Source organism: Paroedura picta, chromosome 7, assembly GCF_049243985.1.
Source record: "Paroedura picta isolate Pp20150507F chromosome 7, Ppicta_v3.0, whole genome shotgun sequence".
Lineage (NCBI taxonomy): Eukaryota > Metazoa > Chordata > Lepidosauria > Squamata > Gekkonidae > Paroedura > Paroedura picta.
This window is the reverse complement of record NC_135375.1, coordinates 102,213,505-102,230,412: the sequence shown is the minus strand read 5'-3', so window position 1 is coordinate 102,230,412 and position 16,908 is coordinate 102,213,505. Positions and strand designations below refer to the sequence as shown.

General features: G+C 50.3%; 1 protein-coding gene across 2 annotated transcripts in view; it reads right to left on the bottom strand.

The window, feature by feature from the left end:
* Positions 1-832: 832 nt before the first annotated feature.
* The window catches only part of PIANP (PILR alpha associated neural protein), a 43,159-nt gene continuing 27,083 nt past the window's right edge, over positions 833-16,908 (bottom strand). For both annotated transcript variants that reach the window (XM_077345787.1, XM_077345788.1), the window contains exons 3-6: positions 16,321-16,889; positions 15,204-15,285; positions 6,133-6,360; positions 833-3,016 (exon numbers count right to left, since the gene is read on the bottom strand). In XM_077345787.1, coding sequence (XP_077201902.1) covers positions 2,995-3,016; positions 6,133-6,360; positions 15,204-15,285; positions 16,321-16,889 — 901 coding nt within the window. In that variant the 3' untranslated portion in view covers positions 833-2,994. The remainder of the gene's footprint in view (positions 3,017-6,132; positions 6,361-15,203; positions 15,286-16,320; positions 16,890-16,908) is intronic.

Here is a 16,908-nt window from a genome sequence, read left to right as displayed (position 1 = left end):
AAGGTCAGAAGCCATCGACTTCCATTCTTGATATACTTTTCCCAACAGAGGTATTAATCTTTCTCCTTAATAATGCCCGTGACAGAGTCAATACCGCAAGAAGCAGGCCTGGCTCAGGAGACGAGGGGGAAAGAATTATTCTTCTCATTAAGTCATGTAGTCCCCGTACGGGCCGGGCACAGACGAACCACCTTCCGGATCCATAACCCTTGTGGAATTTGCGGCCACCAAACAGGTCACAGAATGACTTTTTATGTGTGGGACAAACCCACCCATCATAGATTAATTAGCCGTGATAGCTAAATGGCACTTCCACAAGCAAAGATGGTCTGCACACCTGATGCAAGAGGCAAACAACAGAGGATGCTCATCACCTTCACGCCCTCCTTGTGAGATTTCGGAGGTGTCTGGCTGGCTAGTTTTAAAAAGCAGACTTTGTCTGACCCGGCAAGACAGTTCTTACGTTCTGAATTGACATTGGAAAGTTAGTTCCAAATCCCGCCTTTGGTGCCTTTTCCAGGGGGAGGACGGGATGCTAGATGGGACCAGAGCCAAGGGACAAGGATAATTTTCGCAGGGTTGCATGCTGGCCCAGATCTGAGCCAAATAAATTGTGTGATTCCGCCAGTATCGGCAAGGGCCGCTCTGCTCAGCTCAGCTCTCAAAGGCTCATCTACCGCAGCAGTCTGCAGGGGTCTTTCCTGGGTCGAGACTGCACAGGGCTTTTTATCGTCTCCCGGCCCGAATAAATCCCTTTCACCTGCATTGAATTCGATTTCCATTTTGATTTTGGGCGCTTTAAATTTCCCCTCTGTAACATGCATGATTGATCTGTGGTGACCCTATTCCCCCCCCCCCCCGCCGCAATATCCAGGAGTGGATACAAGCTGCGATATTTGAAAAACTGCCACCAGTATAAGTGTAGATCTCTGCTTTTTGCAAATTAACTTCCTGCTCTGTGCTTTGTAGCAATGCAGTTTTCCCTGATTGGCCACGGCATCAGTTCAAAGACTTCCTGGTTGCAAGGCTTCCCTCCCTGTTTTAAAGTGATTGCGCTCCAGAAGCCCACACTTCTCTCAGCAGAGATTTGCCTCATTCTCTGAGAGGTTGCTGCTGGCTTGGGAGTCAAAAGAAAAGAAATAAAGCACTAGTGCCGGCTGGACTTCCCCCAACCCCCATCCCCTTGCTCGTTCAAGGGAAAAAATAAACAAGTAGCTTTGCAACCACCGCTCTCCTCCCCCCTCCGAGCTCCCCCAATCAAGTGCAGAACACTTTCTGTTTCAATTTGGGGGAGGAAGGAGGAAGACCTGGGTTCAAATCGACAATGGAAAAAACAAAGTAAGTGCAGAATCAGCCCTGGTTAGCAAAAGGGAATTATCTGTTCTACCTCACAGGAAGGAGGACCCTGCTGCACGCTTCGCAATGAGACACCTTTAAGGGCGACATGCTCTTTTTCGCCTGCCCCCTCCTTTATCTAACTCCCCACCCCAATCCAAGATTCAGAGCTTTTTGATCATTTCATCAAACCAGCTTAGCTAAGGCCAAAATTTCCCCATAAGACCTTCTTTATTAAAAAGAAAAGATGCTCCGAACTGCGTAAGAGCAGGAGCAATTTCATCCGTGCTTCCTGAAAATTAAAAAAAAAAGTCTCAGCACTTTGGTATAACTCTATTCCACATCTGGCAGAGGTATAAAGGAACTGCATGCTTTGGGGGGGGGGGTAGGGACGGTCTGGGTCGGGGAAGCAGTTCTCGAAGTAACAACCAGAAGGGTAGACTGTCTCCTCCCCAACGCTGTCTTCCAAGTTTGCCCAAAGGAAATGGTCCCAATATAGCAAACAAGGAACTTTTACGGCCCACAGACCTTATTGGGACTTGGCTTCAGAGTCCAAATGCTCTTAGTTGTGCCAAAAGCATTGTTCCCAAACAGGATCCCTTGGCAATTGCTGTTTGGGCTCTATCAAGCTTCCCTGGATCGGGGCCCAAATACTGAGAACTGATAAGGAGAGAACAGCTGTAATTATGGCAAAATGAGTAGCCACCCCCAGCCCCCGAACAACAAGCACAAAGGAGACAGATATCACCACCGCGTTTCTTTTGCCTTCTCTCTGTTAGAAGGATCTCACTTTTAAAAGTCTGACCCTATTTGTTTGACTTATGCTTTCTTTGGAATGCAGACCTACTTGGGTAGGCCCCCAAGTGACATTTGGATACGAAGTGGTGCATTATTAGGGAGGGGGAAGGGGAGGGGAAACGCAGGCAGAGGCAGGGGAAAGGATGCCACCGGGAAAGGCAGCGGCGGGCAAGAGATGAGAGGGGAGGAAGTAACCATGCAGCTGTGCTAGGGTCTGAAGGAGGGTGGAGGGGAAAAAGAGGCACTATGGAACACAGGGGGAGGATGAGGCAATGCGCCGGTTGACTGTGAGTGGAGAGCGCATACTTCTCCGCTGTCCCCACTTCCGCATTGTATGGGGTCGGTCCCTGCCACACTGAAGGCTTTCGTCACCCAGGGAAACAGCAAGTCGCCCTCTGGGAGACGCCGCCAACCACACGGTGCAGGAAGAGGTGGGATGAACGGAGAGACATGAGGCCGCCTGCCTCTTTCCCCCAGAATCAAGCATGCTCGCTCACAAAGATCAAAAGTGCACACATGTGGATGCGTGTGGAGGTGCTCAGGGAAGGAGCTGCATGTTCCCAGCCCTGGAATCTCTTTTCCCTTTGCCCGACCTCCCAGACCTCCCCATGAGGCTGTCCCCGGACCTCTTGCCCAACTCGGCAGGCGCCTGTCCACAACCTCGGTTCGGCTAGGTCCGCGATGGCGATGGAAGGTCGAGACACAAAGGGATCTACAATGCGTCTGCTGTGTCAGGGGCGGCAGTACCACGCTCGCAGGACGACGGGGGCCAAAGACGGGGCTGCCAGTTCTCGGGGGTCAGCCGCAAACTCGGCGGTTGGTCAGCCTGCCAAGGAAGACGGCCCGCTGCTCCCAGTGCCGCTACAGGTTCACCAGTGGGATCCTGGGGGAAGGGGGGAGGGGACAAAATCAAGGAGGGGTGAGGAAGGAGAGAAAGAGACGTGAAAGGCAGAGCTCGGAGGGAGCTGTGGTTAGCCCAAGGTCACCCAGCTGGCTGCACGTGGAGAAGGAGAGGGGAATCAAACCCGGTTCTCCAGGTTAGAGTCTGTCACTCTTAACCACTACGCCATGCTGTCTCTCAAGCGATGAAAGTCGGCATGGTTTCAGATCATGGAAGCTCAGCAAGGAGACCACCAAGGAAGGCTCTGCAGAGGAAGGCAGTGCTATACCACCTCTGCTTCTCTCTGGCCTTGAAAGCCCCTTGCTGGAATCAGAATAAGTCAGCTGCGACTTGAAGGTGCCGTGTACACACAGTCTAAACTGGGAGATGGGAGATGGTATGTTTTAGCCCCATCTCAGAAGCTAAGCAGGGTTGGTATAGAATCACAGAGTTGGAAGGGACTTCCTTGGTCATCTAGTCCAACCCTCTGCGCTATGCTTGGATTGGTATACGATGCTAAGCAGGGTTGGTACTTGGATGGGAGAACACCTAGGAAGGCTCTGCAGAGGAAAGCACCTCTGTTTCCCCCTTGCATTGACAGCCCCTTACACACGCACACAAAGAGCCTAAAAAACACCACACTTGTGAGTCCTCCGGGCAAGATAATGGGGTAGGATCCTACCCTTATCCGACCATTCCATTGAGCAAGGCTTATTTCTTTACACCCCACATTTCTTTTTGGCTCGGGTTTGATGCCAAATTGCGGTTTGGCTGTGAAGCCAACTTGAGCGTTTCTTCGATTAGAGGAGGGATGGCCAGACTGTGGCTCTCCAGATGTCCATGGACTACACTTACCACGAGGCCCTGTCAGCATCATATTATTTATTTACTTATATTAGTTTTTATTAACCGCCACTCCCGGACCCTGCGGCTTAGAATAAAATCCTTAAAACAAATAAAACTACAACAATGATGGTGGCACAATCCAATTCTAAACCTACCCTTACCCCCTCCATGCCCGGTAACAGAGATACAACACCCTTCTCGGGAGAGGTAGTCCTTGCCTAGATGTCTTGCATGCGGGCTTGTGCAGGGAGGGACCCGATCTTCCTCAACCGAATGCCTGGTGGAAGAGCTCTCAGGCCCTGTAGAACTGTGATAGTTCCACCAGGGCCCTCAGCTCTTCCGGGAGCTCATTCCACCAGGTTGGGGCCAGGTGTATCTCCTGAGGACCAGGAACAACCAACAGATTCAAACCCACAAAGTGGAGAACCCTGCCTAGGGCTTAAGGAGATAAATGGTCCCTCAGTTATAAGGGACCCAGACCACAGATGGCCTTAAAGGTAAGAACCAAAACCTTGAACCTGATCTGGAAGCTAACTGGTAGCCAATGCAGTACCTTAGCACAGGCTGGATATGGGTCCTCCAGTATGACCTCGTGAGGTCCCTAGCAGCCGCATTTTGCACCAACTGCAATTTCTGGGTCAGAGGCAAGGGAAGGCCCATGTCGAATGAATTACAGAAGTCTAATCTGGAAGTGACCTTTGCATGGATCACGGTGGCCAAGTAGTCTGGGGACAGGTAGGGGGCTAGTAGCCTCACTTGGCAAAGATGGTAAAACGCCACTTGGGCTACCTTCGTGACTCGTGCCTCCATAGAGAGGGAGGCATCAAAGATCACCCCCAAATTCCTGGCAGTGGGTACAGCCATAAGGTGCATCCCATCCAGGCAGGGGAGACATGCTTCCTGGTCCTGACCCTTTCTGCCCAGCCACAGGACCTCTGTCTTGGAGGGGCTGAGTTTCAGGTGATTCTGCCTGAGCCATGCAGATACCACTTCCAAACATCTGGTGAATGTTTCCAGGAGGGGAATCCAGCCATCCATCCATCAGGAGATAGAGCTGGGTGTCATTTGCATACTGGTGACATCCCAGCCCAAAGGCCTGGACCAGCTGTGCCAGAGGGCACATATAGATGTTAAAAAGTGTGGGGGAGAGAATCATCATCCCTGCTCTAATCAAAGAAACCCTCAAGTTAGCAGAAGGCTCCGTGGGGCTGGAGGAGGACCCCATGGAGGAAGAGCAGATCTACCCTGGTAGCTCCCCAATCAAAGCACCCTCGCCACTTTTAGGAGAGCCTTTGGCCAATTAAAGGATTTGTAGTTTGTTAACTGATGGCATGCCCTTGAAACAAGGAATTAACTTAAATAAATGGGTGGCTTATCAACACGTCGATAACGGCTGGGTTTTCAAGGCGCGGAAGCAACTCGAGAGAACTCCAAACAGAAAAAGCAAAAAGGGTAATTCATTCACAAAAGATCGGCAGTTTCAGATTCAATATTTCCCACTTTGCCTTAATGGACCAGAACCATAACTGTCTCGAGGCCCACGTCAGTAGCGCTCCTAAAACGCACGGCTCTGCCAAGTAAGACTCGCTACTTCCTGAATAAGGAGATCAACCAGCGGGGCAATCCCGCATGTAGCTAAGCTTGCTTAAATCCTCGGGAAGCGGTGGGTTGTGAACAGGCTAGTTCTAGGCAGGACTGCAGCCTGGCTTGATTCATCCTCAGACGAAAACAGGTTCACACTCTCCTCCTTCTTTTTCAGTGCTACAGCTGTCCGGTTGACACATCCGTCCAGGCACTTTCGGAGGTGATGCTGCGACGGCAAACACCCCCCCTTTCCCCGGCGTCAGCTGCCTTGGATGTGTGTCTTGAATTTAGGGAAATGCAAATCTTCACCCAGATCCCCACCCTGGATCCTATGACTGTTGTCTGGGGTGATCACCACAAGAACCGGCTGGGACTTTGGCAGGAGGGGAACACGGCAGGAGAACAACAATCCCTCTTCCGGCTTTGTGCTTTTTAAATCTTTTAAAGCCAGCTTGGTGTAGTGGTTTGGAGTCCTGACTACTAATCTGGCGAGGCAGGTTTGATTCCCCGCTCCGCCACATGCAGCCAGCTGGGTGACCTTGGGCTTGCTACAGCACTGATAATGCTGTGGCCAGTTAGGCTGCCTAAATGCCTCCCACACTCCCTCAGAGCTGTCCTCATCGCCTTCTCTTTGCCCTGTCCCTATGCCCGGGCATTCCCGTGCCCTTCTCTGTATTTCCATCGCGTACCTGTTGAGCTGGAAGGCGCTGGTCTTCCCGATCCCCTCTAGCTTGTCCAGGCCCTCCAGGCCCTGTCCGGTCTTGGTCATCTCTGGCGGGGGAGTCTGCGGGTCCCCGTAGGGCCCTAGGATGCTGACTGCAGCTGGCGACAGATCTGTCAGGGGCTGCTGACTACCTTGCTGCTGCGCTCCACTTTGCTGACTCGAGTGGCGGCGGCGTTTCTGGTTCCGGTCCCAGCTGTGGGGAGAATTGCAAAGGGGTGGGGGGTGACATGGGAGGAAGAGCAAGCCAGCAGACCAGACCCAAACCCATAGCTGGTAACAGAGACACTGCAGTAGAAGATGGTCTCTGAAGAGCCAGACATGGATCTGCAGCCAAGTGCCAGAACAATGGCTCTCCAGCTCTCAGTTGGCAACAGAGAGCCATTTCTAAGCAACAAGAGCCACCTCCCCCATCACCAGAGCCTTAGGAACAGCATAGAAGGAAGAGTAGGAGAGAGTGGCAGCAGGACAAAAAGCACAGCGCCAGATTGATAGCACAGCAGTGGCTCAATATCAAAGATGAGGAGGAGTGCTAGCAGGAGCAGGACTGAGGTGGCTGACTTGTGTTTAGCCTGATGAATGAAAGAAGCAAACATGTAGAAGCAAGTTGTCTGCTTGCTGCTGGTCTTGCAGTCTGTACTGTGGACTGATTTCCTCACATCTGACCCTAACCTGTACCTTAGACACTTTGCTTATTGATTCGCCTTTGGAGCTTGGAGCTGTGAATAATTTCTAACCGTCATCTAATCTTTGGAATTGCATTCTGATAGACTCTGATGTTGAGAAACTACTTCCATCTGTCTGCTGTACTCTGCAATCAGAACCAGGGGTCATGTTTGGGGGCAGGAAGGCCATCACTGGTTGGACATTTGGGATTAGGACCTGAAGTAAACACCATCAGGACCTCCTCTCCACCCGCCAGTAGTGGGAGGGGCGGAAGTTGAGTTGCTGATCTTGCCATGTTGGTAATGCTGGGAATGTTATTATTGTTTTAATGGGGTTTTAACAGGGATTTTAGGATGTTGTAACCCGCCACGAGCCGCAAGGTAGTGGCGGGGAATAAATATAAATATAATAATAATAATAATAATAATAATAATAATAATAATAATAATAATAATAATAATAATAATAATAATAATAATAATAATAATAATAATAATAATTCACTACACAGCTCTTCCAGAGGAATCCAGATGTTGATCTTCCAGGTCATTCACCTGTTGAAGGGAAATTGCATTTTCCCATCACACAAATTGCAGTTTTGGCAGTAGGGAAGGCAAAGTTTCCACCCCGATGGTCAGCACATGGCCTGGGCTCCCTTGCTGAGCTGAAGCAAGGGGATTTGATGAATTATGCGGCAAGGGTCAAGTTACGGGAGGTTTTCCAGCTCAGAATAAAGAGCAAATTAAAAAGATGGCGGCGGTCTACAAAATTACGCGCAGTGTAGAGAACGCGGACAGAGGGAAATTCCCTCTATCAGAGAAGGTGATTAGGTCTGATTGCTTTTAATGCAAACCAATTTGATAATGTTTGTAATGTTTATTTATTGTTTTGTTATATCTCATAAGCCACCTTGAGCTCTCGGGGAAGGGTCGGATGAGTTTAGACGGCAAGGGGGAACAAGCGCACACCTGCATGATGCTTCCCGGCTGTGAGACAAGCACCTCTGCTGTAAATGAGGGAGTAAGGGAAAAGCGGGCTGGGAAGGCATGATGTCAGGTTACTGCCCACCTTGCGGCCACTGGGTCTGCCTGCCTTTCGTGACTTTGACTCTTTGGATCGCATCTCAACTTCTGAATCTGCCCTGAGCCTGCCCTTATGACTAGCTTCATGCTTGACCCATAAACTAGATTTTGACCGTGCTACACTGGATTGTGCCTTTGCCTTGCCGAGTTTGTAGTCTCGTTCTGCGAAAGAGCCCCATGCACGTTCCAGGACAGGTAGATTCAAAACAGAAGTTCTGTGACCCACGTTGGACAGCTGTGGACCTCACTGCCATGAGACGTGCAGAAGGCCACTAGCAGAGACAAGGCCTAAAGGGGGCTGGACAGATTTAGAGAGGATAGGCCTCTTAGAGAGGTTAGAGTAGTGTAGTGGTTAGGAGGGCGGACCTCTAAGCTGTGCAGCCGGGTTTGATTCCCCGCTCTCCCCCATGCAGCCAGCTGGGTGACCTTGGGCTTGCCACAGCACTGATAAAGCTGTTCTGACCGAGCAGGAATATCAGGGCTCACTCAGCCTCACCCACCTCACAGGGTGTCTGTTGTGGGGAGAGGAATGGGAAGGCGACTGTAAGCCGCTTTGAGACTCCTTCTAATAGAGAAAAGCGGCATATAAGAACCAACTCTTCTTCTTCGGTAATCAGGCTCTCTCAGCCTCACCTACCTCACAGGTGTGAGGAGAGGAAAGGGAAGCCACTTTTGAGACCCCTTCGGGTACAGAAAAGCGGCATATAAGAACCAACTCTTCTTCTTCTTACAAGCCCAGTCAAATGGGCATCCAAATTAAAAAAAAACTGTCGGCAAACTTTTCTAATGGGCCCTGGTTGTGGACTTCAGTGCGGTACCCGAACAAACAGCAAACAGGATACAGGACTAGATGGGCCACTATTCTGATCCTGCCTGGGTGCTCTTCCCTCACATTTGTTTTCCTGCTTTAACATCCCACAATGACCTCCTCGCCATCCCGTGCCTTCACTCACTACAACGCTGGACAGAATTCTGCTGTGAGTGTCACAGGTGTCTGTTTGACAAGCAACAGCATCCCTCTGCACAACTCCTGGGCTAGTCTTAAGGCGGAATCATGATGGCCCCGCATACCTCCTGGCCCATAAGGAACAGACTATTGCTCAGAGGCAGAGCATCCGGTTGATGTGCGGAAGACCCCCAGGTTTGATTTCCAACATTGCCAGTTAAAAGGGTCAGGGAGCAGGTGATGAAGAATACGCTTGCTGAGACCATGGAGAACTGGTGCTACTTAGAGTAGTTGATCCTGGTGTTGATAGACTGAAGGTTTCACTCAGTAGAATGCGTCTTTATAACTTCAGGATGACCTTCTCCCACCTCTTCCTCCCCTGAGCTTGGCAGAGGAAGCACTACTTTGCCTAGGATGGCCAGGTCTACCGGGCTGGGTGAGGGTCCCACTACTTTCTGGACTCACGTCGCCCTCCCAATTTCCTCCCAAACTTAAACTGGAGGAAAGCCACGTTTTAATGCAATGTGCTCTGGTTCTTGGGCAAAACACGTTGGTCGAGGGATGCTCTGGCTTTTGGGCAAAACTCTATGGTGTGAAGCAAATTCGACCATAGAGTTTTGCCCCAAAGCCAGAGTATCTCCCTATAGACATGCTGACGTCACTTCAGGTGATATCATCACATTTCGGCGCTCCTGTCCATTTCCAGAGAGCTCTCCCCAGTCCTCCACCAGCAGCACTGAAGGACGTGGCAACCCTAATATGGCCCCTCCCCTTTTCCAAAGTAAGACTGAAGAAGACTCAGGAGTTCAGTCTTTGAGAGGTCGTTGCTTTAACCCTTTGTAACTCCAGTGCTGGATTATGATATGTGAGAACTAAGTCTAAACCTCCAGCCTGCAAGGGAGCGTTTGTGGGATTGCCTAGGGCCAGCTGCACTCTCTTGGCATAACCTGCCTTACAGGGTTGTTGTGACGATAACATGGGGAGGACAAAAACCACAAAAGCCACTTTGGATCCCCATTCCGGAGAAAGTTGAGATATAAATAAGTTTTTAAAATAACATATTCATATTCCTGTTGCCATCGGACCCAGCAGAGGCTAGCCCAGAGTTTTCTTTTTGCGCTATTATTTACGGCGCTGTCTGGTAATCTGTTTTCCTGCCTGTATCTGGATCGCAAGGTCCCGGTTTTTGCATTGTTTTCATTTGATTTTGCAGCCCCTGCCTACGCCAAGTGGGAAAGCGGTGCATGAATAATTTGCAATAAATAATAGCAACAAATGCTGGAGCCGTTCTGTGACCTTTGCAAATGTATTATTTCACTTCTGACATATTAGAGACGGTGTTTTCCCTGCTCCAGCACGGAAGCACGCCTCCGTTATGAGACCCTTTGAGCCTCGCCCTTTACAACCTCAAACCAGAAGGATCCGGTATTGTAAGGATTCCCCGTCCCATCCTCCCCCCGCCCTTTCCCAGGACTGTAACTAGTAGCAGGTGCCTTTTTTTGAGCATATGCCCATCTCTTCCCTTTGGGGGGGAAATTAAAACCTGCTCTGCTGCAAGAACACTACTTCAACCACCAAGGCACATTGAGGGGATTTATCTGTGCTCCTTGGTTATGGCTTCCACAGATTCAAAGCCCCATGTGGTGAAGGTCCTGCGTATCAAAAGGACCGTCTGTCTATGCTCCCCAAAGAGCGGCTCGCTTTATACATTCCAACAACCTAGTAATTCCTGGCCCCAAAGAAGACCGCCTGGCCTTGGCCAGAGCCAGAGCCAGAGCCTTCTCATCTGTGGCCCCAACCCGGTGGAACGATCAAGGCCCTATTGGAACTCAAACAGTTCTGTAGGGCAGTGGTCCCCAACCTTTTTGAGGCTGGGGACCGGCAGGGCAACTGCCCACCCGCGCATGCCGCACATGCGTGGCCGCGCCATGCGCGAAAGTGCTGCACATGCGCGATTTCGGCCGTGCATGCGCAATGCGCTGGCGCGGCCCTGATTCCCTCTCCCTCCCCTCCCGCAGTAAGAAGCTTCCCGGGCCGCAAGCTTGCGGCCTGGGAAGTTTTTTACTGCGGGGGGGGGGCGGGGAGAGGGAGTTCTTCCGCCAGGCTTTTGGATAAGCCCAGCAACAAGGACCCCAAAATGGACCCGATCGCCAGGAAACTGCAGCACCGACGCCCTGTTGTCCCTCTCATGTTAGGCTGTTCTTTGTGATATGTTATATATCAATTATCAATTATATTCCCTTGTTTCTAATGGTTGAAAATGTTATAATGCATTTTCTAGTTTCTATGGTCTATGTACACTGCCCCTAAGACATTAAGTGAGGGGTGGTATGGAAGCTGAATGAATGAATGAATGAATGAATGAATGAATGAATGAATGAAATAAACGCTCAAAGACAATGGGGGTGGGTTGCCTTAAGGCTCTAAGCCAGGGTTTCTCAATCTTGATGGTCCTGGAAGGGTTTCCCAAATGAGTGCGAGTTAATTCATTTATATATATATATATATTTTAAAAAATTAGTTAAACATTTATCAGGTGATACAATCATATATGATCATGCTGACCCACGTACCCCTCCCAAAAAGGCCAATGCTGGGCATGGAGGGGGTGGGAAGGGGAGGGGCCCCAAGTGGGCATGTACGCAGCTATACTTCCAAACCATATTCTGCACAATTGCACCACTTCTCAAAGTCTGAAGAATGTTTCTGGGGTTTCTCGACGGTAAAAAGGTTGAGAAAGGCTGCTCTTAGCCAACTGTTAGCCGCTGGAATGAAGACTATGCAGCTTACTGAATTTCATTAAAAGCATATTTCAGCCTTGTGGAGCCTCAATTTTCCTCAGGGCACCTTCAGGGAATGTAGAAGGTGTTTAACCCTTCGAATGCCACTTGTTTTGCCACTGGAAACCAGCCTCCTAGCCAGTATATATCAATGGTTAATACAGCTGGCTAAGGTTTTTTTTTTTAATAGGTGCCGTGTAATATAAAAAATCTCAGAGTTATGATGACTGTGTTACAACTTTCTTCAATTCAATTTGGCATCTCAGGAACATCGAGATGGTTTTCAGGACAAAGCCAGACATAATATTTATAGGGAAGTCACAGGGGATTTTTTGCCAGCAGCATAAACTGAGCCACCTTCTGGCTCCACAACTGGCACAACAGACACACATTCTATCAAGTTACATGCTGGGTTAACCAGCTGTCTTTGTTCTCCTGTGCTTCAGGTGACCTGTTCAATTTACATATACATATAAAGAACCCTGTCTCTCCGTGTCCATTTATCCCCTTGTCCACCTTTTCAGAAGGCAACATTATAAAAACAGGGTTAGTGACAGCACAGGCGCTAGCCAAGCAGCACCCCCTTGCAAACAGCTCTGTTGGAGAACATGAAGCAATACTCCCCCCATGCACACACACATAGAATTCAACCCTGAAAAGAGACAAGGGCTTTTGTGACAAATACAGTAAGGGAATTTCTAAAGGGGCTCCACAATCGGTACAACTTCACCCAATCTTGGAACTTTTCTTCTTCTCTTCCGAATAACTTCTTCACAGAGAAACAGTGCTACTATGCAACTTTTACATACCTACACCTCCCCAAATCAATCTCAAAAAGAGTCTAAGGTATTTTTAAAATGTACAAATATAATATGGAACCTTAATTATATATTCTTACCTTGCTGAAAAGCTGAAACGATACAATCCCATCTTTATACCGCTCTGCGGTATAAATAAAGCAGTAAGCGATGTGGGGGTGGGCGCTGTCCGGGATGGGGGGGCCAACGATTGGCCCCTTGGCCCAGGAATGACCAGTTGGGAGGCGCCTCCCAACCCGCCCACCCCCCAACGTGGGCCATGTTCGGCCCATGGCTGTCATTACCGCACTGTCCGCCGACACGCCAGGCAGGCCCGAGGCCCCAGCGTCGGGCGGGGAGGGGAGGCCTCGGCCTGGCCAAAGGGACAGCCCCGCGGCGTCGTGAGACACGGCAGAACTGCCCCTTTGCCCGACCCAAGGCTAGCACCCGCTGTATTTAACATACAGCAGGCTTGCTTTCTAGTATTGTATATTTGGGCAGCATGTGGCCTGCAAGAAACTTCTTAGAGGGTTGGATCCAAATGAAATTTTGGCCCGCTCCTCTTTGCTGCTCATGTAATTCCATGGGATCCCCTCTCCTGCAGGGACAGCATTTTGTGGAGCTCAGAAGGCTGGGGGGGGGGGGGAGAGCAGGACAGTTCCATGCTGCTACTGGAAAATGTAGCCTGGGTTCCTCCCATAGTGACTTACAGTGCAATTCTAAACAGAAGTGCATCCTTCTAAGCCCGCTGTTGCATGCAGTCAGAAGGCCATAACTCTGTCTACGATTGAGCAGGCAATCTTATGTGTAGATTCTGATGCATATTCTGCACAAGGTCTGCTGAAACGCTGCCAAATGCATTCTGGCCTGTAGGTCTTCAGCAGCTCAAAATATCAACAGCTCAGCATGATCGAGGGTTGCCAGGTCCAGGGTGTAGTCTGCACGGAGCTTATTACCGACTCCCAGATTGACTAAATCCCTGCAGTCTACACTGAATGGGATTTACATTTTGATTTTGGGTGCTTTAAATTTTCTCTCTGCAACATGCATGACTGATTCGTGGTGACCCTACCTTTCCCCCACAATATCCTGGATATCAATATTTCAAAAACTGCCATGAGTAAATGTGCAGATTTTTGCTTTTTTCGAATTAACTCACTGTGCCTCAGAGCAAAGCAGTATTCCGTGATTGGCCAGGGCATCAGTTCAAAGACTTCCTTGTTCCTGGTTGCAAGGCTTCCCTTAAAGTGACTGCACACCCTAAGCCCTTACTTCTCTCAGCAGAGATTTGCCTCTTGTTATTTCCCTCTCTTCTGCTGTCTCCAATCCCCCCCTCCCCGTTCAAGAAAAGGAAGAGACTCCTGCTGCAATGGGCACCCCTCCCCATTCTGAGCTTCCCCAGTCAAGTGCAGAACACTTTCTGTTTCAATTGGGGGGAGGGGGAATAGAGAAAGACCTGAATTCAAATCGATCTGAAATTAGCAGGATGCACAACAAAAAAAAAACAACAACAAAGTAAGTGCAGAATCAACCCAGGAAGGGAAATACCTGGAGATTTGAAGGGGTGGAGCTTGAGAAGGGTAGGGTTTAGGGTTGCGTGCTCCAGCATGCTTTGGCGAGTACCGAAGCCTGAGGCAGCCAGCTGGCATGCCACCGGCACCCCTCTCCTCCGTGCCGCTGGCTGCCTTGGGCTTCAGTGCTTGCCAAAGTGGCCTAAGCACACCGGAGCGCACAACCCCAGTAGGGTTAGGGGAAGGACTTCAAAGGAGGCCATTTTCTCCAGGTGAACTGATCTTTGTCACCTGGGATTAGTTTCTCATTCCGGGAATTCTCCAGCCACCCCCTGGGGACTGGGGAGCCAAGCATGATACACCTTTTCGTGTATATCATTTCTGCTTAATCTATCATGCTTTGTTCTGCACTTTCTTTGATGAGATCTGATTTCATGCCAATTCTATTCTGCCCTTCTTCAAGCGTTGAGGGTGGTTCTCACTTGCTCTGAAAGGACTTATTTCTCACTTGCTCTGAAAGGACTTATTTCTCTTTGCTGAATTATCTTTTTCAGGTCACCTTTTCTTGGGAACATCTACGCATTCCCAGCCTTCTGTGGCTTGTGATTTTAGGCTAGCCATTCTCAACTTTTCCACCGTTGAGAAACCCCTGGAACATTCTTCAGGCTTCGAGTAGCGCGATGGTACAGGACATTAACTCCCACCCAATCAGAAACCCTGGTAGAGAAAGCCTGTTTTAGGCAGAATCAGATCTTCTAGGGAACGAGTCCTTCCGGCATTTGGTGGAGTAAAGGATATTGTTGTGCAAATTGCGCATGAGCGCATGGTGGTACCTCCCGTAATTCAGGAAGCCCCCGATAGCCAGATGATGAGCCCTTAGTTTATCCAGCCTAACCATGTGTGAGAAGGTCTATTTGTGCAACGGAATTAATAGAACCATAAGAGTTGGAAGGGACCTCCAGGGTCATCTAGTCTAACCCCGAGGAGTGGAGGAAATTCACAACTACCTGCCCACCCACAGTGACCCCAATTCTATGCCCAGATGATCCCTCCCCCACAAAAAAAACCCCAGAATCCCTGACCAGTGTGCTTGGGGCTCCTGGAATGCTACAGGAAATACCCAAAGAACCCAGAAGCGGGTGAACCCTGGGTTTATGAGGACTTCCCGTTCAGGACCTTCCAATGCTACCCTTCCACCTTCATGGTGCTCCTACTGATGTCAAAGGTAAGGCGGGGCCCACATGAAGATCTACTCACCAGAATTTGAGTATTATCGCCATGGCAACTAGTACGATGATGACGGAGATTGTAATGGTGACATACAGCTGAGGGTCCACTCCTGGAAGGGACAGAGGAGAGCCCGTGAGAACGGCCCCAGAGTCAGCTTGCATCATCGTGTTGCCCCCAAATAGGTAAACCTGTTGCCTCCTGCTGTCCACACCTGTGGCAACACCACAGGACTACAATCCGACAGGGGGCGATGCGGGCCTAGCGAGAGATACCCGCCCTGTTGCCGCTGATACCTGGGAGCAAAAGCTACGCCCTCAAACATCTTTGGCACTGCGTACTTTAGCCTCAAAACTGCCCCTGGGGCCTCCCGACCATCTCTGGAGAAGATCAGATTAGGTTAGATGTGTTTTTCTGAGGTAGCCAGCATTTATTTCCCAAAGCAAATGAAAAAGGCCTGTCGGCTACGAGTAGCACCAGAAATGAAAAAATGCTTATGTGAATGGCGATGAACATCTCGAAATTCTCTCCCTTATTGCAATAAATCTCATAAACTCTTATAAAATATGTGCTTCATTCCAATGTATAGCCAGTGCTTTTCAATATCAATCAGACCGCAGGATCTAATAGTCCGACATCCTGTGCCTGGCTGAGATCCTCCTTTTTATTGGGAAAAAGGAAGAGAGTTATTGAGGAAAGTGGCTGAAAATGAGTTTAAGTACGGACCTCGTTCTAGCTCTTGCTGTTTGGCTCTTGCTGTTAAAGAATAAAGAAGACTTTTGCGACGTTCATAGCCATTCATGTCGGCTTTTTTCCATTTCGGGGCATTTATTTTCCAGGCCGGAGTCCTGTGCCAGAAACCCACCAGGCGGAGCATCCAGCGCAGAGGTAGTCAAATTGCGGCCCTCCAGATGTCCATGGACTACAATTCCCAGGAGCCCCCTGCCAGCGAATGCTGGCAGGGGGCTCCTGGGAATTGTAGTCCATGGACATCTGGAGGGCCGCAGTTTGACTACCCCTGATCTAGCGGCTGTCGCCAGAAGCTTGACCTGTTGGATTCCTGTTATTCAAGCCTTGCCGGTGGGGGGGGGGGGAATAATGCCAACCCTCCCCTTGGAAGGAATGGAGGGGGAAAAAATGGGGTTACCTTCTCCGGGGGGCCCAAAGAGAAAGGGCCTAAGCGTGGCTGGCGTTTGGCGCAAGTTAAGCCCTTCATTCTGCAGCAGCGAGTGCGAATTTGGTTGCGCTGTCGCCATTCCGCTGGATGAAACGAAGGTGTAGCCCAGCGGGGGGAGACCCGGGTTGGCCGAGTTGGGATCCCCACCATCCTCGACCGATATCGTGGGGCCCCAGACGATGGCCCAGGGGTACTGCGAGGAGGACAGGCCATCCTCCAACCCCGAGGGCGTGGCGGGCCGACTCCCCTGGGCCTGGCGCCTCAGCCGCGCCGCAGTGCGCCGCTCGGCCCCTTTGGGAATGGGGGACCTCTGCCGTAGCGAGGGGGCACGAGGGCCTCTCTCCGTGGGCGGAGTCTTGCCCCAGAGGCAAACGGATCTGGGGGTGGAGGGGTTGCGATGGCTGCAGAGAGGTCGGGTTGCCAAAAGACCCCGGGGCCGAAGAGACCAAGCGCTGTGCGGCGGGACCACCGAGGCCAGAAGCAGGAAAGGCCACATCTGCAGCAGACGGAAGCAGGAGACCAAAGGGAGCATCACAGTACTGAGGGAGAGAAAGAAAC